Genomic DNA, 21,438 nt, shown 5'->3' with positions numbered 1-21,438 from the left:
CGGCGCGGCGGGCGGTGGCGGCCGCCGGCGGGCAGGCCGCGGCCCTCCCGGCCCTCCTGTCTCTTTAAAAGCGGGGCGGCGCGCGCCCCGAGCGTCACGCGCGCCGGGCCCGCAGATTCGCCGCGGCGCGGGGGCGGCTGGCGACGAATCGGCGGAGGCGCGTTGGGGCCGCGGGCTGCCCGGCCATGGCGGCGGAGGCGCCGGCCGTGCCGCGCGCCCTGCGCGAGGCCGCCGCGGCCCTCTCGGCCGGCGGCGACGTCGCGGCGGCGCTGAGCGCGCTGCAGGCCGCCCTGGAGGCCGCGGGGGGCGCGGCCGCCCTGGCGGAGCGGGAGCGGGCGCAGTTCGGCGCCTTCCTGCGGCGCCTCGTGGGGAGCCCGCGCCCGGGCGGGCTGGACTCGCTGCCGGCCGCGCAGCGGGAGGGCTTGTGGCGCAGCTGCTTCGTGGAGGCGCCGGCCGCGCCGGCCTTCGCGGCCCTGACGGAGGCCGTGGCGGCGCCGGGGTCAGTGCGGCCGCGCCGCGGGGGGCTGCGGGGCGGCCGCGGGTGTGCGCAGCACCGCGCGGGTAACGCTTCGGTCGGGCGCAGAAGCCAGCCTGAAAACTGCGGATAATCGTAGCGTAGCGACCCGAAAGAAGAGGCGTTGGATCTTCTGCCTTAGCGTTTGTCTCAAAGCTTGAAGGGAAGAGCCTCTGACACAGGCCGGAGACGCCTCCGCGCTCCGGCTGTGTTACAGAGGCGCGTAAATATGCTGGTGGCAGATGAAAACGAAGGGGTGGGAATCGGGAAGCTTCGCCCCTGATGCACGACCTTTTGTGGATCTCTTCATTTCGAAAACCTCTTTACAGCATTGGTGTTTCACAGAGACGTCATGAAACTGCGTTCAGTCGTGTGTAGCCTGAATTTAGTGAACAGACAAAACAGTGGCGATACAGAGATTAAATTCTCTTTAATTTTTAAATGCTGTATTGCTGTAGCAGCATTGAGCAGCAGTGTTGCTGTAGTGGTGAGATCACAGTCGCAATATGGTTGTGCGCACATCTTTTTATTGCTTAAAAAGGGTCTGTGACTTATTCGACTTATTTTTTTCCAGTCCTAGCTTTTGTCTGATAACAGTCGTTGAGGTGCTAGAGCAATTCCTGCAGAAGGGACGCCTTTCGGCTCTGATGTGGGAGGTCTGTCAGCAACAAGCGCAGGCTGGCTCGCCTGAGTTACAGGAGACCCTGCTCAGCAGGATTGTGTGTTTGCCTGATCACGTGAGCAATAAGCTGCAGGGGAAAAACCCACCGGTGTTCTTCCCGCAGAACTACTTTCCTCTGCTGGGCGATGCGATTATCCAGGTGCTGCAGAAGATCTCTGATTCTCTAAGAGGTAAGATTGCAGCAGGAGAGGCAGCTCTTCTGAGAGAGCATTTTGTGCATGGGCGTCCTCTGTTGGTGCTTGAAATACAGATAAGGAGGCCTCACGTTTATCCTTCAGGCTGAAGTTCGTTGTGCTTAAAAGCGTAAGATAGTAGGAATGAGGAAGATGGCCAATGCCATTTAAAATCCAGCTGAAAGCTGCAATCATACGAGCTGTTAAGTAGCCTCATTTATTGGCAAAGTTTTGTGGTTACTTGATCTGTGCTCAAACCGTTGTTGGAAAATTTAAACACCACCAAATGAATTAGGGGCTTTGTTACCATTATGTTACAGCAGGACTGAACTGCTTCAGTCTCCTGTTTCCCCCTGCGTATCGTGCTGGGCAGGATTTATCTGTGTTGCAGCGCCTGTGTTTTGTGCTTGAAGGCAGGTTATGGAGAGGGGAAGAGATTTTGCTTCAAGAGGAAAACTAATCTGGGTTTTCAGGCTTCAGTACTTGCAGCAGGGTACGCATCTACTTGTGAAGCTTGTTTGGAGCATGCTGGTAGTGGTCTTGCTGATTTTTGTATCTGTTTTGTCCCAGATGGCTTGGATTGCTCAATCACTTTTGTGTCTCATGTTCTGGGGAAGGTATGCGTTCATGGAAGACAGAGTGAGTGTTTTACAATATTATTTTGGGGAGAGGGAAAGTCTATTGTACTATATTAGTAAGGAAACATGAACGTGATAATGATCAACAGAAAAAGTGGCAGACTGGCCAGGCAATACTTTGGGTTTCTTGTGAATCAACCTGTAGATATTGGCCGCTCTTTGCTTTATGAGACTACTCAAGTATGTATCTGATTTGTGTCAGCGCATGTGAATGTGCTGTGCCCCTCTCAAAAGCTAAAGAGAGTGTTAGCCTTCTTTCTGCCCTGCCATTTTGGGTGTAACTATTAAACTCTTCTTCTAGTGCTTCTCATCCAGTGATCTGAAAGGATATTGTAAATACCAGCAAAAGTCACTGCCTGTACAAGTAGCCTTCAGTCTAGCTTTGCTTCTTAGGCCACAGGTTGGTTCTTCCCACAGGAACAATTCAGAGCTGCAAACTATTTATTGTATTTCTCCATCTGCAAAGAGCTTTAAATTTGCAGGCTGACCTTGAGTACAGTTGTACCAGCTCTGTCCACCTAGAGTATTTACCTCTCTCTCTCTCTTCCACTTCAGAAGAAATTCTGAGCGTTTTGGTGCCTCGCCTAACAGACCTCACCAAGTCAGACTGCATCTGGCAAAGGATATGCTGGCGATTGGTCGAATGCGTACCAGACCGCTGGATGGAAGCAGTGGTCCTTGGTTTTGTTCAGAGAGCATCAGGGTAAGAATTCTGTTTTTCTCTCTGATCCAGAGCAAAGGCTGGAATTATTTCACGAATACTTTCAAAATCAGTTTCTGGAAGATGCTGGCCTATGTGTGTTTATGTAGGCTATTTCTCACAGTGCCATTTCCGGAGAGACTCTAGAGCTAAAATAGCTTGATGGTTCCCCTGCAGGTAGAGCCTGCACCATTCCTTAAAGATCTGGATTCTGCAGGGAAAAAACAAGTGAAAGTGTTATTCACAATCGCTGACTGGCTTGTAATGTTTAGAGCTGTTTTAATAATCTTTAGCTTTTGACTTCCTCGCTGCTCACAGAATTGCGTATGGTTAGTGGCAGGATGACAGTAATTACACAAATTCCTAATGTTTTGCTGTTGACCTGTCTTGCTAGGGCAGATGTCTTGTCTAGATTGCTGGGGAACCTGGTTGTGAAAAACAAGAAAGCTCAGTTTGTGGTGACTCAGAAGCTGCTGCTCCTGCAGTATGGCTACACGGTGAGGACTCTGCATTGAGCGGTGATGTGGGAACACCTGTCTTTCCTAAAGTTTTGACGTGTTTTTCAGCTAAGCTCCAGCTCTCTGTTCAAAAGTAAAACTTACTCTTTGTTATGAAATTGTCCCTGAGTCTCTCAATCTCTCCACTTGTACCTGAGCTCTGTTGCTGTTCACTTGCATCCCTTTAGCTGAACATCCGTCTTTCCATTATTTTGCCTACAAAATATATGTGCTTCATTTTTTAATTTGCCTCATTTTCTGTCTCTGAATGTTATGATGCAGTCACTTGGAATGAGAAGTTTAACATAGGAAAAATACACATTTGTCCTTGTGGCTGACAACTTTTAAAACAAGACCTGTGGTTTTCATTGCAGACTGGAGTGCTACAGAACATCCTCGGCTACTTATCCCTGGACAGCCTTCGACGTGCCTTATTGATCAAAGTAAGGTTTAGTAACGTTTTTGGTAAGAGATCTGATGGAAAAAATTATACTGTGTGAGAGTGTGTGTGTGTGTGTGTGTTGTAGAAGTTTGGTTCTTTTCTAGTTTAGCTCTGTTACTGTACGTGAGAGTGAGGAAAACCTCAACACGCTGAACAATGCAAGATAAATAGCTTGTGAGGTACACATTGAAGCCTTTCTGCACTGCTAGAATTCTTTTGTTTTATTGGCAAATTGTGTTCCGAGTAGCAGAACCAAAGAAGCCTGGATTCCTACAGAAGTCCTGTGTCCTCTGTTCTTCTTCTCAGCTTCCTCCCTCATCCGCTATGTGTGTGGCTGGACAGGTGGCAGCAAATGATGAAGCTGGTTCGGAGTTATGTGTGTGCTGAATGGCTGATGTTGCAGAATCTCTCTTATCTACATTTTCCTAAGTGGGGTTGCAGATCTTTTCCCTCTCCAAGTCAGCAGTGTAATGGAACTTCTAGGAACTTCTTATCCCTGGAAATCTCTACCCTTCTGTGGTGGTGGTGGGGTTTTTTTTTTTTTTGTTTATGGCATTGATTACAGGTTCAGAATTTATCGTGAGTACTGGCAGCTGTGTAGACTTTGGCAACTGTATAGACTTTGAAGAGTGAGCTTAAAAAACATTATACAGAACTTTAGAGGAAGCTGGTATGGCGTTCTCAGTTGGCCAAACAGTATTATTCTGGGCCATGAAATACAAAGTTGGCTCCATTTGTAGGGAGAGTGTAATTACACCAAGACATACAAAGGCCAGAGTACCATCAGGATATGTATTGTGTTGAATGAATGTTTGCATATTCCTCCAGAAAAGAAACTGTTTATGTGTAGTAAAGACCAATTCTGAGCTAACTCGGATTTTGTGACTTAGGTGCTGCAAGAACTCTTGGAGACCTGGGGCAGCAGCAGTGCTGTGAAGCACTCTCCAGCTGAGCAGCAGCAATATATTAGCAAGGCCATTCTTATCTGCCTCTCCCACCTGAAGGACTCTGAAATAGAAAGCTGCAGACAAGGTGAGGTGGTGGAAGGAGCAGGGGGATAGATGTGTTTAAAAGAAAATCTGACTCTTAAGTAGAAAAACATCATGTCTTGATTTATAGATGAACAAAATCGTCCCGACTTCGTCTTGGCAAACAGGGTACTTGCTGGAAACCTTTTTCTTTAGTGCTGATATGAGGTAATTCCAAGTGCATATATTTAAATTATAAAATTGGAGAACCAAATCTTTGAACTAAGGCACTCTCACCTAAACAGTAGTTTAAGAAACCGTAACTTTGGACACAAGAAAAATAGGAATGACTCTGAGACACTGGTTAGAGGAATGATGCAATTTGCAATTTATAAGCTTGCTAGTGGAGCCTGAATAAAGGTGTAAAGATGTGTTGTGTTTTTTTTTTTCTTTTTCCTTTTAAAAGTACACTGCGAATTATAAGCTATTTGATTAGACTCTGACTGTCCACATGCATTCCTATGTGTTGTTCTGCTCCCTCCAAGTGTGGTTACTCACTAGATGAGTAAAGTTAGTACTAGTTAGCAAAACTACAGAAGCTATTACTGACTGCAGGTAGTGTTCAAACTGTCGGTCCTATTGATCAGTAATTCCTTGCTGCAGCTTTATGCTCCTCTTTCCACGCATCTGTCTCACACTAGGATAGTGAGTTTTTATTGTCAAGGGCCACTTCTTTATCCTGTATTTATATAGTTTGTAGCATTTTGGAGTCCTGGTCTGAGATTTCAGTTTCTTATTGCGATAAAAAGTTTATCTGTCCAATTTCTAGAGTTGTTTCTGTTACTTCTGTGTGCAGCTTTTTGTTTGTTTTTGGAAGGTTGACTTACAAGATCATAAATCTGCTTCATTCCAGAATTCATTCTTTAGGAGAATAAATAACCAGTTATTTACTTACAGTACTGTAGTTTTATAATCCATTTTCTACCTGACAGCTGTTGGGAGAAGAGCGGGGGGAGGGGGAAAAAGAAGCTTTTTCTGAGTTGATAGAGGTCAATCTGACAGCAGTAAGCCTGTCTGCCTGTCTGGTGAAGGTGGCTACCATCATATTCTGTGGGTTGAGAATTACCAGTATTAGCTACCTGTCTGTACGTATCTAGATGGTGAGAGAAATTTCTCCCTCCACAGTTGTTGCGCTGATCAAAATTTGCAGTTTCCTCCTAATGTGATGTTTCACTTCAGAGGTTTCGAAACACTGAAAGAGAACTAAAGATTGATTTGACTTACCACTCTTTTTGTTTTATATTTCAGTGAAAAACTAAATATTCCAAATTTAGGATATATTTGTAATATTTTATTGACTTTGTAGTCCCATGAAAAAGCATGTTTTATTATATTGGTGCTGAGAGGAAATATTGCAAAAAAAGAAGTCATGGTTGTGTTTTTAGGCCCTTCCTATCTCTCTGCCTATTTTGAGCGGTAGGTAGCTAAAGATGTGCTCTTGGGGAACGGACATAAAGACAGATGTTTGTTCCTCTTGTTGTTTGATACACTCTTTGTCTTCTAGAGCTTCTCACAAGCATGATGGCCGGTGTAAAATGCCACCTGGACAGCAGTCTGCCACAGATACGGCGTCTGGGAATGATTGTGGCGGAGAGCATTAGTTTGAAGATAAACACTGATGGGCCTGTCCTGAAATTTCAGGTGAGGGCCTAATGAAATTTCTCTCTAGTGTGCAAGGCTTAAGAGGAAATACAAGCGTTAAAACAGATGATCTAGGGCATTATAGTGGGTGCTAATACTTATTATCTGAGAATAAAGAGAGGTAACAACACTTCCAAGAAGAGAGGTAATCTGTTTACAAAACAAAATTGTACTAAAAATACATGGGTGTGTGAGAGTGACCTTAGAGTGTAATCTGAGGGCAAAGTTCAGGGTAAACTGTTGATAACAAAGGACAGCTAGAGGATCGTGAGGACTGCACAAGAGAACGGGATCCATGGAATTTGAGAGGGAATTTCAAACCTAAAGCAGTAGTGAATGTTCGATCCCTGACATGGTAGGAATTACCTGCTCTGAGCTGGGATTTCCAAGGTTGACATGGAGTTTTTAGCTGTGCTACTTCCAGTAGAGTTTATAAGAATTATGTGATTAAAATCTCATTCTTTCCTTAAAAATCTGTATCATCCATCATGTTGCATTGCCGTTTACTAAATGTTCTAAAGATTATAAATAGCATTGTGACCAGGTCTGAACTGATACTTGCTGTCAAGTGTTGAGACCTACTACGAAGATTATATACGGCACAGATTGCTGTACAGCATAAATAAGGTATTGCTGGCAGCCTAGTGATTGAAACAAATGGGTTTTGTGGGTGTTCAGCTGCTCATAATTCAGTCTTCATTTTTACATAGCAGACGGGTCGAATGATGAGTGCCGGTCACGTTTGCAGTCTTACAGTGCAGTAACAATTATTCTGAATGTCTAGTATGAAGAAGACAATGAAACGAGAGAACTGAAGTCCCTTCTGATACAGACTCCACCATGCTGTGTTGTCCCCAGCCTTCCAGGCGATGAGTAAGATACTGCTACTGTTCATCTCCCATACCCTTTTAAGTAGCAAATTTAAAAAACGTACTGAGCAAAAGTGGGCAAGTTTTGTGTTCTTTCTAGATTATCAATAGAGTCTCCATCTGCAAAAGATGTGTCATTCCATTTTTATCTTCTTTGTGCTCCTTGTCGTTCTGTTCGCGTCTTATCGCATCTTCCCTCAGTTGTCTCTCCCAGACTGAAGAATCCTCATCTATTTAGTTGTTCCTTTATGGAAACTATTCTGTCCCTTTGATCATTCTTTTTTTCCCTTCTCCATACCGTTTTTCAGTTATACACTGGAACTGTATGCAGTATTAAAGATCTGCATCTTATACATTCTAATAAAGCATTATAATGCACCTTATTCTTACAAGGCAGTATAGTGATGTTAAATCCATAATCCGTATGGTAGCATGTGTTAAAATTGCTCGTTTGACAGCTGCACGTACTGAAACTGTGCTGTAGTTTCTAGGGGTCTTACATGCCCCTGAGTTAAATCAAATGGGCCTTTCTGTTCACATCCGGAGAATCTTTTGGAGTTTAGACCATATGCCCCCAGCCCGTTCCTCAGTAACAAAAATCTGGCATGTCTGCAAACTAGTTCTGTGGTACCCTTAACTTCCATAGCATCTTCTGAGGCTCTTGAAGCACGTCATCAGCAAATGAATGAAGCACTTAATGTTCCTAGGAAGTGAAGCTGTCCAGAACTCCAGTGAACTACAGATTTACTTGCATTACTTGCATTTTAGGAGCCTCATCAGCATAGACAGCTGTTTGGGACAGTATTTCAGAAGCAAAGAGATGAAAGGACGTGCCCAAGGCCACAGACGTTTTTTTCTCTGTTATCATATTCAACCCTTAAGAAAAGTTAAAGAGACTTCGTCCCGTTTGTTCAGTGTTCTTCATGGCTTTGAATACTGTACAGGCCAGCATGATCTAGTTAGCACAGATGAGCCTTTCCTTAGTTGTCTTAGACATGAGTTAGTGCAGGTGGAAAATTAGCTAACTACATTTTAGCAAATTAGCTAACTAAATTTTTGTCATCCCTTGCTCTTCCATTACGAGAATCTGCTTTTCTTCTCCACTCTTCAGTCCATTCCCCCTCCCGGTACTTTGTTCCTAATGCAGGCCAAGCTAGTTGAGAGACTACAGCAGAAATAAGTATCTGCTGTTCAATTTAGGCAGCAAGATTGGGTGGTAGTGGTGGGTAGTGTCTTGCGAATAAGGGCTATTACATTCTTGATTGTAATGCTTCTTGTTGCTTGCAGCAGGAATGAAAGAGCAGATGCTACACTGCTGGCGGTATTGGAAAGTAATGAGAAACCACATACAGCAGCCCATGCGACACCAGATGAGGAGTCGGATGCTGAGCTTGACAGGTGTGTGTTAGAACCAGCCATGGGGCAAGAAACTGGTAGGAAATAGAAAATGAACAGCAGATCCTTAGGAGTGGACTTGAAGAGAAAGAAGTTATCGGTACCTGCTTATTTTGGCAAATCTTGTGTTTTCTGACTGGAATGAGGGAGCAGACCTTGTTCAGATGAGTGGTATTCAGCAGAGTAGGGAATTGCATATGTGTAACAGGCAATGATTTGAGTAAAGCCAGCATCATGTACAACCGTTGGATTTATTCCATTTGACTGACTTAGCTGCATGTTTCCTAACAGACTGCAGTGGAATTATGGCTGTATTTACCCATTTTATTAGAGGACCTGTCATATCTGGTTACAGAACTGTTCTTTCACTTTACTTCAGAGTAATTCATAGGGCTTCCTAAGGTGACTGTCTGAAGAATCTCTGTTCCGTTTCCCCTTCTTCCTTAGGGCAAGTACTTCAATTTTGTGTGAAATGAGATCTCTCCCATCAAACTTTTCCACCATTCCTTCTAGCTCACAAAACTGCTTAGTGCAGATAAGGCTTCACCTGTGGCTTAGCCATAACATACTTTTGCGCTCTTTAAAAGAGGCAGCTTTTTCACTGAAATGTGAACAAACGCTAAATTAGAGACCAGTGTAAAAAGGTTGCCTCTATCCACAGTTTGGATGTGTTAAACATATAAGGAGAAGAGAGAAGCTCTGTCAGCAGTGCCTTTCAGACTCTAATACCGAACAGGATCTGCAAAGTGAAAAGCTGTGACTTGCAAAGCTATGTGTGGGCTTAGGACAAAAGCATCTTTTGGCCAGGACTGTGGTTTAGAAAGGCATTTAGAATTGCCCCGCTCCTGCTAGACACCAAAGCCTGTTAATGCCGAAGCGTGCTATGAATATAGGACTACACTAGCATGGTTTTATCATGGGTGAATGGCTTTTTTTTTTTTTTTTAACTATATATTAACAACTGATCTTCCCTTACTGTCCAGTTCACCTTTGAGAATTCTCACACCTGAGTCACCTGACTTTTTCTTGGCTCTGAGCTGTTGACTGAATGTGTTCACTGCGTACTCCTTGTTGAAAGCAGAATGCCTCGCTGGCAGGCTGTAGGCAGGAGTGTAGACCAGCAGTGTGAACGTGGTCATAGCTCCCAAATGAAATGATACATTAAAAAATCCTCCCCCAAAATCCTATAGCAAATGTTTTGTGTCTAGCATTACTCTGTCATTCATTAACCCTGAGGTAGGTGGCAAAAGATAGGTGATAGAAATAACAATTGATACAAGTTACCTTGTGGAAAGGATTATTTGTTCATTTTCTGTGTGATTAATTCCCCTGAATTCTTTTCCGAAGCTCTCAGGCGTTGTACAGAAATGATTAAAAAAAGGTCCAAACTCATAAAAGTGTTTAGGCTCCTGTCTTGGGCTCACTGCTTCCCCTTTAAAGTAGTGAGCTAACAGTTGAAATGTTCTGTTTACTTTGGAGCCAAGAGTCCCCAAAGACAGTCATTAGTTTTGAGCGTTCACAATGCAAGTGTTTTCATCTGAATCTGTCACCATGGTCTTCTCTATGGTCAGTGCTCAGAACAGCACAAGGCAGTTCTAGGGCTCAATTCCTGTGATCTGTTTTAGTCTATTTCTGGGAAAAGATGAAACACCTTGAAGTGTTCATTTTGACCCATTTATTTTAAAGGAAGCGTAGACTAACTGGAGACTTTTACTTTTGTATAGGTGAATTCCACACCCAATGTCCCTGAACTAAAAAACAAACAAACAAAGAACCCAGCAGCCTTTTCCCCCACCCCCACACCACCCTTGCTCACAGGAGCAAAAGCTAGCATCTTGTTTTCAAAGCGCTTGCTATGTTTTGATATTTCATGGGGGAGGTTTTTTAGTGTGTCCCACATATGTTTGTACTTTATAGCCGGTATTTCCTCTGCTGTCTGGACCCTTGTAGGTTAGGTTTCAGCAGTGCTACTGTATGATGCAAGAGCGACGTTGTTAGGAGAGCGTATGTTGCTGCATCTTTCCCTTTTGTATGGATATCTGGAGAAGAGAGAGTGTCCAGACTCCATAGACTAACTCTTGCCTATATTTCTTTAACAGTGATGATGACCTCATCCCTTATGACATGTCAGAGGATAAAGAATTAAAGACGACTAAGGCCCCTGTATATATTCGAGACTGTATTGAAGGTACGAGATTCTGGGTTGAGTCTTCCTCTGTTTCTTACTATGCTTTTGTGAAAGGGGTCTCCATGTGGGTGAATTATTTTTCTGAGCTGATTGGATGAAACTGTAGAATTTCAGTAATGCGGGCTCAAGCGCTGCAGTATAAATTTCTGAATTTAGTTCCTAATGCCTGCAATGTGCTGGGTTGTCGATACCTTCCTATTGTAAGAGAAGAACTATTGGCAGAGGAAGGTGGGGATATATACCTGAGCTTCACCATGGTGTTAAAAGCTTTTGTTTGTCTTTGGTTACCTTTAGTCCTGACAGGATCTGAAGATGTGGACAAATGGGACGCTACAATCAAGGCTCTTGAGAGCTTGGTTCGAAAGAATCCAGCAGCAACAAAAGAGGTAAAGTAGTATGGGCTGACAGATACCAGTGGGCTGTAATGCTGGGTTTCTCCTTTGCCATCGTGAAGGGACTAAACTTGCCAACAAAGCAACAGGCAAGGCTAATGTGCACCTGAATTTAGCGCTTTCAACTTGGAAAGAGAAATAGAAGGAAATGTCGTCTTTGGAGATGAGGCTACAGAGCGCAGAGGAGCAAAGGAGCTGGCAAAGGTGACCAGAGATGGCAGCATGTATGTAAAGCTGCCAGGATGGCATTTGGCAGCTCTTGCACTGAAAACGAAATGTGTGTTCGAGTAGATCCTGACAGCAATTTGAGATAGCAGAGGGTATTGGAAGCTGCATGCTTTGTGCTGGGCAGAAAAAACATTAGAAGTGCAATCTACAGAGCAGATATTAATCCCACAAATGTAGCAACAAAAAAGGGAGATAAAATCAAACGGACTTGCCCTGCTTGCTTGTACAAGTCTAATGTCTCCCTGAGGGAGTAGTTGGATTGCACTGGTTAAGACAGAGAACTCAGGTGAGAGGAACTTGGGAAAAGAACACAGATGTGATCACTACTCGCTGTCAGTTGTTATCAGATATCTGAAACTGAGATTTATAGTGCCAAAGATACAAGCCTCTGCCCGCTGAGCGCACAGGAAGGCATGCGGTGTGGTAAACGGTGTGCAATTGGCTGCTGCTTTTGTCAGACAGTGTACTGAGCTGGATGGACTTCTAAGGTGGTACTGTACCTTTAATGCATGAGCTGTAGTGGCAAGTCCTCCTTATCTCAGGATGCTAAGTTTTGTCCCAAAAGCTGTATCGCAAAGTAAATGTGCACAGAGAGATTGGCTTAGGTGTTTGTTCATTGCTTTGAGAAATCTGTGTTTAGCTTAATATGTTTTTTCTCTCTCCTAAGTAGTGGACATACTGTTGCCTATGTTTTGTTCCTTCATTGTCTTTCCTGGAAAAAAATAAGAATGGACAGTGGATGCTACTCTGTAAATCCTGGGGGAAGGAAAACACCTGCAGTGATTTGATTCTTCTCTTCTTATGTTGAACAGGTTAGCGTGGAACTGGCGAAAATACTACTGCATCTGGAAGAGAAGACCTGTATTGAAGGCTTTGCAGACCTCCGTCAGAGAGCCCAAGTAGCTGTTTTAACCACTGATCCAATACCTGTGAGTCCCCCTTCTGCTTCCTTTTTCCCAGTCGAGGCAAAGGCAAGGATTTAAGCAGGTGAAGTCTCTTGCTAGCTGGGTAGGGGCACCTACTGGAGTATGTTAGAATAGCTAGTTGATGTCTGACAGCATTTATATAAAGATGGTGTATGTACTGAAGAATGGCTGAAACAAGGGGAAAGAGAAAACTGGATCAGAGCTGCAAAGGACTGAAGTAACTGTGTGGAGACTGCTAGCGTGGGTACGCCTGACAAGGCAAATTAGGTGAGCACTTGTTGCACTGAAGGGAGATTGTTTCATATACAGGGAAACTGAGGCACTAAAGGTTTCGCTAAGCGAAGGCTTGGCTGCTGTTTGTAATTGGCTGCAATGGCAGTTATTTGGATACTTCAGCATAGGAGGTGCGAAAGAATGGCAAAGTCCTTTTTGTCATTCATATCCTTTGGGAGAATCTAAAAATAGAAACCTCTGAACACAGCACTTCTCCTCCTTTCTCTTGGAGGCTTGTCGTTCACTAACAGGAAGCAGGATTTTTCTAGAACAGGGTGCTTTTGGAATTAGTGGGAAGGCTGTTCCCAGATTGGATTTGTGTTCGCTGCTCCATTTTTTTTTGTTGTTTTTTGTTTTTTTTTAAATCTGCATAGGTAGCACAGTACCTGACCTCGCAGTTCTACTCCCTGAACTACAGTCTTCGTCAGCGCGTGGACATTCTTGATGTAAGTGCTCTTCTCTTCCCTTCGCACTTCCCTTGTGCCTTTGTGCCATTTCCCTGAGATGTAACAGGGAGGAGGTAGAGGCATGGGAAGCTTTCACCTTTGTGCTTGGCATTCCTCTCTCGTTTTTAACCCTGCTATGTTCCAAATATACAGTGATCTTTGCCCACAGAATGCAAAACGTACGGGGGTCGTTTGCCTAGAAGAAGCCACTGTTTTCTAACCTGTCATCAGTCTGTTACCTCTTCGTCTTCTGAAAGACAGCAGTCTGCCTCTGATTCCTTCCACACCGTTTCACTTTGTGTCTAAAGAAGGAGCCACTGTTCTGTTCTAGGGCCAAGTGCCTGAATATTTGGCCCAGTACCTCAGAGCTAGTTGATTGTTTGGGGATCAGTTACTCACTCTATTGTTCTTTGTTCTAAACCCATTGTGCCTTTCTGCCTTGGTAACAGTTTGGGTGCAGGCAACTCATTTATTGTTGCTGTTCCTAGTTACAGGGATTATCACTTTCTAATAAAACCTCCGTCTTTTTCATCTAGGTATTGGTTGTGGCAGCTCAGGAAATGTCTCATCCCAAAGTCCGTGGGAAGAACAAGCATTCCAGTGCTCAGAAACCTTGTATCCAGCTCCTTCCTGGAAGTGACAGCTCTAAGGACTGGAGAAGGATTGTTGATGACAGGATCAAAAGCAAGACCCGGAGGTTTGCTAAGGTGAGACCAGAGCAGAAACACAGTAATGTAAAATCCTATAAAAGAAGAGACCGTAAGAGTGACTTTAGGAGTTGCTGTAGTTCTAGCTGGAAAGAGCAAACTACTTGTGAAATTGGGCCCAATCCAAAGTGTCTGTTGATCACTAGCAGGAAGCAGGATTTTTCCTGAAAGAGGGTGCTTTTAGAATTAGTGGGAAGGCTGTTCCCAGACTGGGTTTGTGTTAGCCGCTCCTCAGTTTTTTTGACTGTGTAACTTAAAACATCAATTCCACTTTAATCCCCTGCTAAATCTTTTCTGGTGGAAAGTATCACTTCCCATAGTCCTCTCCCAGCAGGGAGAGGATAATAAACCTTGAACTCCTTGCCTCGCACTGAGAGATAGCTGTTGCTCTTCTATGCTTGTTCTGAGCTTGTCTGGCCGCTACAGGGAGCTGTGAGTACACCTCATGGACTGTAGAGCTGCTTCCTCCAGACTAGCTGTCTGTGGAATGGATTGTAGCCTCAAGCTTCCTTTCTTTTTCAAAGAGATAAATTGATGTCTGTTTCCTAGGTCCCAGAACTCCCTTATGGTTCATCCTGGAAGACCTGCTTTCCAGAACTCCTTTATCCCTTGCGTGTTCTTGTTTCTTGTATCTAACCCAGCAGTACCGAGCTATATTGTACTGAAATATTTAGAGATGAATGTGAGAGGACCCATCTATAGCCGTAGGTGTGCAAGCAAGCAGTAGCTATAGTATGGTGGGATGCTGCAAGAAACATATTTCAGTGATTAAAACAAGCAACAACAACAAAAACAGTAGTCTTGACAGTGTCCAGTGAAATGCGTTAATACAGAACTATAGAATGCTGCACCTTGTTTCTAGACTTCAGTTTTCTCTTGGACAGGGTCAATCTCAAGTGGAACAGGATTCTGGCCCAAATGAGTTCAATTCTATTGCTGGGCACTTCTTCTTCCCATTGATCCAGAACTTTGACAGGTGAGTGTGAACTCCTTGGGGTGTGGGCATGACAACTGCTAGGGTGAACTGTTCTGCTTGCCTCAGAGGAGCAGAGTAAAGCCCAGAAGCTGTGCAGCAGTCCCGTGAGACCACACAGAGCTGATGCCTGGCACATGTAGAGAGCTTAAGGAGGAGGGTTTTGTGTTGTGTCTCAGACTTACGCTGTGAAGTTTTTTGAGAGGGAATATGTAAGACCCTGTAGTAAGTGAATATGCATTACGAAGAATAACCTGTTGGGAAGTGCACAGGAGATGACTTTGGTACTGAACAGTATCTTGGCTGAGCACCCACCTTGGGAGGAGGCTCACACTAACCCACGAAACTGGGACTTTGGTCTTTAATGGAAGTTAATTCTGCCTGAAATCTGGGCCTGTCACCCAAATAGGTCCCTGTGACCATGATATAGCTGGAAGACATCTTCCTCTCTGCAGGGCACAGTCTATTGTCTTATGTCTTTGCTTGCCTGAGGAAGAATTAATAACAATTGATTCTGTAAGAATCAAGATTCTTGTCGTACCAATCATAATGGTTTGTTTCTAGTATGGCCATGAAGCTAATTTTTGCATGTAGGTCTAAGTAAAACTAGCCTGTAGGTAGAGTAAGTGAGGCCTGCTGTAAGAGTAGAGGATATTTACTGCTATGAGAGCAAAGATGGGAGAAAGCAGCTGTGGCCAGTATTAAACTGGGAATGCCTCTGTTACAATGATTGTTTTAGGAACTGAGGCTTGTGTGAGACAGGTTGTTTTCCCCCCCCCACCCCCCCGCGTAACCACCTTGACTATTCCAAAGTGCGCTGATCATCCTTGCCACCAGTATAGGTTTGTATATTTTGCACTTGCAGGCCTTTGTCAACCTTTGATCTACTGGGAGAAGATCACTTTGTGCTTGGAAGACTGGTGCACACTTTAGCAATCCTGATGTACTTGGCTGTCAACGCTATGGTAAGAAAGGCTTTGTGAGCACGCAGATAGCAGAAGTCACTTCCAGTGTTGTGAACTGGGAGCTACCCTGTGAAATAGCGTGCTCTAGGGCTTGTTACACGCAGACTGGGAGCAAGCCTGAGTCCCTTGGGCTAAGGAGTTGCAAAAAGGACTGAGAAAAAATGGTCAGAAAAGGGACCTGGGATTCAGGCACTCCTCCTGCTTCTTTGGATAGTTCTTCTATCAACTTCTGTAGGAGATTTGACACATCACTTCACATCACTGTCTGAGTTTCCTTATCGGTAAAATGGAGTTAATTGTTACCTTGATGTTCACAACAGTGTATGTCAAGGTCCAGTTCTGTAGGTTAGTGTGAATGTGAAGGTATTCAGTGTTTCTCTCGCAATCCTCTTTTACAGGCAGTCACCACAATGGGGAAGGCACTGCTGGAGTTTGTTTGGGCTCTGCGTTTCCACACTGACTCGTGAGTTGTGTCTGTATGCTTTCATTTTTAAAGATTAACTGTGAGCCATGTGTCCAACCATGGCTTGTCTTTGTCCAGGAGAAGCATCTGACTGAGCATGTTGATGACTTAATGCATTCTTCTCTCTGCCCTCCTCCTGCCTTGTGTTCCTATGGCATTGACTATTTCAAGAGTAAGAACTTAAAATGAGGCTATCACTTCAACGTCAGACCAACATAGGAATTTAGCTAGCGTCTCCTGTTGTGGAGGGACAGTCATTACCTGCAGAAAGGTTTCTTTCTGACAAATTTCTTGATCAACTATTCTGGTGATATTCCAGCTACTTTTGCTCAGGGACCTCAGAAAACCTGATAGGTTGAATTCCCACATTCAACCTTGGAAAGAAATCAAGACATATATAGCCAAAATGCTTTAAACATCTAATTGCTGTTCAGCCTCAGACTTTTCTAGGTCTCTGCATTATGGTAGACTCCCTGAACCTCAGCTTGGCTGTGTACATGGGCACTATGCTAGCTAGTGCATGATTAAACTCTTGATCAGCACAAGTATGGCAATAGTGATTATAATCACAAATAGTGGAACCTGGAGGACCCTTGGGGTGAGGAATATTAAGTAAATCAAGGTAGGGCAAGAATCTGCAGGGCTCTTACCAATTCAGTCCTTCTCCAACAGGTATGTGCGCCAGGGTCTCTTGTCCTGTATCTCCTCCATGCTCCTCAGTGTCCCTGCTGAACATCTTCTGGAAGACCTGACTGAAGAGCTCTTGGAGACTCAGTCCTGGCTGGCAGGTAAGAAATGGTGAGGTACACCAATGTTTTCCTGGTTAGTGCTGCAGTTTGCATGCAGATTCTTTAAAATTGTGATGGTAGCAGTAATGTCCTTGTGCTGTCCACCAGAGCCTTGCATGATAATTGTGTTTATCACTTGCTTTTAAGTCTAGATCAAATACCAGACTACTCTCTGAGGCAGAGATGTATTGCAGTCTCTCTGTAGGTAGAGACTATCTATCTAAAGAATAAAGTGAGAGCTGCCTATGGCGCTTTCAAGTATGACTGTCCTCACCTTACAGAGGGAAGCAGTTGCTAACTTAAAAATCCCAAAATGAAGAATATGCCCTCTTTCTCTGTCTAAGCCTCCAACCACTCCTCTCGTGGCACTGCAGAAGGCAATGTCACATTTCACATTACATCCAGGCATTGAGTTTGAACAGCAGTAATACATAAGGCTTTGTATGGCCCTTTTATACTGTATGCCTAGAGGATGGGTTTCATTAGTGCTAGGAAAGAGGAAGAACAACAGCATAACCCTATCGTCTAACTTCCTATTGCTACTGGAAAGAGCAACCTATAACACAGCAAATTACTTAGCTTGTATTGAGGGAAGATGCATTGTGTGCAGAGTACAGTTGTTATGGGTTCTAGTAGGCTGGGACTACAGAAGTCAGTGGTTGAGTATCACAGTGTGCTGGAAGTAGAAGAGGAAATAGTGCTGTGTGCTTTGTGCCTCTGAAGCCTCTGCTGTGTGCTGAGTGGAGCTTGTGTGTCTCCCAGGGTTGGTTTCCTTCACCAGTCTTACTCTTGGTGAGTTGGCTTCCCACAGGGAGCAGGCAGGAAGTGACATTGACACAGCCGGCCTCTGATCCCTGCAGGTTTTGGAGCTCTGTGCACTTTAAAAGGAAGAGAGCTGCCCTTTGGGGCCAAAAACTTTACTTTTCCCATGACATGGTGTGCTCTGAGGAATCTGCTTCTTTTTTGCCATTAGTAAGTAAAGCCTTTCCAGGAATGTTTTGAATGTCTTTTCAGCATGAAGGTCTGTGTAGTCTGTTTTTAATGAGTTATTTTTGGCAGGAGGACAACTGAGGTAGTAGCATCTTTTTATGCCTGTAGATAGTGTAATAGCCACCTCTCTTCACGTAGTGCTATTGTGTGAAAATTGTGGATTAGATCCTGGTGAGAATGACAACAGGATAAGATCACAGTTGTCTGTTTATAGTACAGAAGGGGAAATTGTTGTAGGAGCCATTCAGAAACCTTCAGCAATACAACTCAGCTCCACTTCTACTCAGATACTATTTAAGTGCAATTTAAAACTTACATATCCTTTTAGAGTGGCATCCTGAAATTCAAAAGCCTCTTGGGCTCTGCCTTGGCTGTTTGTAGCTGTTTGGTAAAACAACTATTACAGGGAGGTGCCAGACTCGCCCTTGCTGCTCCAGCAGGTGAGGTCAGTCACTAGTGACCTGTTTTTGTGATGTAATCATGGTTTCAAGCTAGCAGGCTTGCTGATGCTTCATGGCTCTTCCAGACAAGGCTTGCAAGAAGAGGTGACATCTGTTATATCTGCTGTAGCTGGGAAAAATGACAAGCTATCACAGACGCCAGCCTTACACAACGTGTAACCGCCAGGAGAATTCACCGTGTCTCCTGCTATTGCTAAAGCACAAACAGGGACAATGAGCTAGCAAATATTATCCATAAAGCATTTACCAGACATCTACAATTCTGTTTCAGTTTGTTACTACATCACAGGCTGCACAAGTTGCTGTAGTTCATAGTGTGTCTATGAATGACTGCTCCTGCTCTTTAGACTTTGGGCTGGAACTAAAACTGTTCACCATTGGTTTTTTTTACACCACACCATAAACGCTTTCTATCTATCTCAGTTGCTGTCTTGGGACTATCATCTACTTAACAGGTGCTTTGGGACATTTCGGTGGAAGAGAGAGAGAGAGAGAGAGAGCCTAAGATCTACCTTGTACTTGTCTGTCATTGCCCTTAATGTTATGCTGGATATACTGTTCAGTAGCTTAGTCTTTCTCAGGGTGGAGGGAGGAAAATTAAGCATTTCTAGGAACCAATTCCTTTTAATTCCTCAGCAGCTGCCTTTGTGGGACTTTCCCACCCCTTGCAAATATGGTAGAGCTATGTCATAGGTAAGTTTGTTTTACGTAAGGCTCTGAATGAATTCTAGTGCCCTGTGCCTCCCTTTCATTGGAGTCAATTCAAGGTCCATGCTCGAGCAATTAGACACAGTGCCTATCCCAGGCTGTAAGCTTATGAGTTTGTACTAACATGTCTTGTAGCCTCCCACTCTTTTGCTTTCTGTAGAGGGAGTTTGGAAACACCATAGCGAAGCTCTCCTTGAGTTTATAAATAGCCCTACTCCATCTGAATGAGTCATGTGTTTGGGCTGACAGTGCTGGGCTCTGAGCACACTGCCTGTGCGTACAGGATATCCTTACACAGGCTCTCTGCTCTTCCAGGCTCCCCATGCGCCAACATCCTGAGTGCATCCTGGTTTTACTTTGCAGGCCCATTAAGGGCCCCTGAAATAACAGCTGCTGGAGCAGCTTCATGCCTAGCATAAGGCAAAAGCTTTCCCTTACATGCTGCGTAAAGTGTGAAAGAGCTACTAGTTTATTAGACTACATCTGTAAGAATTGATAATGTGCTGAAATTCAGGGGCTGCCTCTTTCTTGCCTCTCTTTCAAGGGCACTGTGACTGCAGGGGGTGGGAGTCAGAAGGGGACAACACTGAGCACTTGTTTATATTGCAGGAATCAGCAAAGTGCAGACAGACTTTTGAGCAAGTGGATTTCTAATTGCAAACTGCATTCATGCTAGTAGATCAGCTGTAGCGAGGTTATACACATCTCAAGTACACAAGCGTGCACTTTGGCATGGAAGTTGTTCAACTGACTGCAAGGTTAGACAGTCCCTGTAAGTGTTGCAGCCCACAGACTACTTGCTTCTGCTACAAGAATAAACTGAGCATTGCCATGTGTGACAGTCACGGCTTACCTAAACTCACGCAGCTCAGGCCATCTTCCAGATAATCAAGTTTGTGCCGCTTTACCTTCGGATCCAAAACATTCCTGCACATGCTGAGGTCCAGCCCAGGCTTAGTTCTTTTTGCTGTTGCATTTAGTACTATTTTGTGATGGTCAGTATAACAATACAGAAGTATTAGATGAAGTGCAGTTTTTCCCCTTCCAAATAATAGTGTCTTCCTCTTTTACAGATGTGATAGAGAAAGACCCAGATGGGGACTGCAGGAGACTGGCCTTGCAGAACTTGCTACTAATGGAGAACCTGAAAAAGAAACTCGAAACTATCCCTTCCTAATTGAAGGGTAAAAGAAATGACCTCTACCTCATACGCTTGCCAGCTGGATGCTTGTAGGCACTGCTGGGGCCTCTTCAACAGTCACCTGGCTGGACAAGAGGAAGAAGGGGGAAGGGTGCAGAGCTGAAAGCCAGAGAACCTGACTTGACATCTGGACTTTGTAGTGGAGGCCAATTTAGTGAGCTATTGCTATCCGGTACGGAGTGTACAGATGCAGGAAGGTAGACTAGCACTGCCATCCTCTCCACACCTCCCCCAGCCCCCCACCCCTAGCTATTTATAACCTTGGCAGGTTTGAGTGCTCTGGCTAAAAATACAGAGAAGATCTCATAGCGGCCTTCTTGTCAGAAAAACAGGAGTGCTGGAACCAGCAACTTAGCTCCTGTGGCAGGGCTAAGTCTATGTTATGCCCATAACAAAGGCTCCTGTGTCTTCTAGCACATGTTCTAGTAATGTCTGCAGCATTTGTTCAAAGGGGTGGCATATTACAGGGAATGATACCACTGATGAGATCTGTGCACTGAATAGCTACAGTGCAGGTCTGAAAATGTGCCAAACCTTAAAGGAGGAAAAAATTTCTAGAGCTGTGCTGTGTTTAGGAGGAAATAAAGCAGGAATTTTCTCTTTGTATAATCTCAGTACCAAAAGAAGTCTATATTAAAGGGTAACTAATGGCCAGTTTCTGGTCTTAATCTCCCCCTAGAAAGCACAGAATTTAAATAACTTCATATTTGCCTCAAGTTTTGAAGCAAATCACAAAACAGGAGGGAAAAAAAAAAAAACCACTGTGTGTCTAAGCAGAAGAGTGGGTTAGTACAAAATGTGTGTGCATGGCTCTTTGTAAATACAATTTCTTTCATGTGACAGGATAACAGGCTTAAAGCAACCACGATTTTTTTTGCTCACCTTTATGTTGGGCTTCACTACCCATTTATGGCTAGTCCTGCTTCTGCCAGAGAAGAAATTTGCATCCTAAAATATGACTAGTACAGTGCAGCCTGGCATAACTGGTGTTTGGAAAGGAAGTTTCACAGTGAGTAATTTTTTTTTTAAGCAAATAATGTGGAGGTCCTAGATGACCACTTGATGCTCAAATACAAAAGCTTTCGGATGGGGAAGTCTTCCTCCTGCAGTAGGTGAGGAGTATGACTTTTACCCAAGTTCATACTCAAAG

The 21,438-nt window shown here is 44.2% G+C and overlaps 1 protein-coding gene across 2 annotated transcripts; it reads left to right on the top strand.

The window, feature by feature from the left end:
• The first annotated feature begins 185 nt into the window (after nt 1–185).
• TELO2 (telomere maintenance 2) lies at nt 186–21,314 on the top strand. 2 transcript variants are annotated; one of them, XM_068907944.1, is made up of 20 exons: nt 186–499; nt 1,089–1,366; nt 1,940–2,008; nt 2,563–2,710; nt 3,102–3,204; nt 3,579–3,647; nt 4,537–4,678; nt 6,179–6,315; nt 7,100–7,188; nt 8,472–8,582; nt 10,679–10,767; nt 11,062–11,153; nt 12,200–12,316; nt 12,961–13,032; nt 13,569–13,739; nt 14,624–14,715; nt 15,578–15,677; nt 16,076–16,140; nt 16,813–16,928; nt 20,161–21,314. In XM_068907944.1, the coding sequence occupies exons 1-20, from the start codon at nt 186–188 to the stop codon at nt 20,262–20,264; spliced, it is 2,478 nt and encodes an 825-aa protein (XP_068764045.1). In that variant the 3' UTR covers nt 20,265–21,314. The 2 variants fall into 2 exon arrangements, with proteins under 2 accessions (XP_068764045.1, XP_068764046.1); XM_068907945.1 differs by lacking the exon at nt 186–499 and having other exon boundaries at nt 872–1,366; nt 8,475–8,582.
• The last annotated feature ends 124 nt before the right edge of the window (nt 21,315–21,438 follow it).

Source organism: Struthio camelus, chromosome 15 (genome assembly GCF_040807025.1).
Source record: "Struthio camelus isolate bStrCam1 chromosome 15, bStrCam1.hap1, whole genome shotgun sequence".
Classification (NCBI taxonomy): Eukaryota; Metazoa; Chordata; class Aves; order Struthioniformes; family Struthionidae; genus Struthio; species Struthio camelus.
Note: the sequence above shows the minus strand (reverse complement) of the source record. Positions and strands in the feature narration are given on the sequence as shown.

What these genes read in the sequence shown, in the direction of transcription:
- TELO2 (XM_068907944.1), top strand. Translation starts at nt 186, where the DNA reads ATGGCGGCGGAGGCGCCGGCCGTGCCGCGCGCCCTGCGCGAGGCCGCC. An exon ending in TTTGTTCAGAGAGCATCAGG is followed by an intron (nt 2,711 to 3,101) that starts GTAAGAATTCTG and finishes CTGTCTTGCTAG; the next exon opens with GGCAGATGTCTTGTCTAGAT. An exon ending in GACGTGCCTTATTGATCAAA is followed by an intron (nt 3,648 to 4,536) that starts GTAAGGTTTAGT and finishes TTTGTGACTTAG; the next exon opens with GTGCTGCAAGAACTCTTGGA.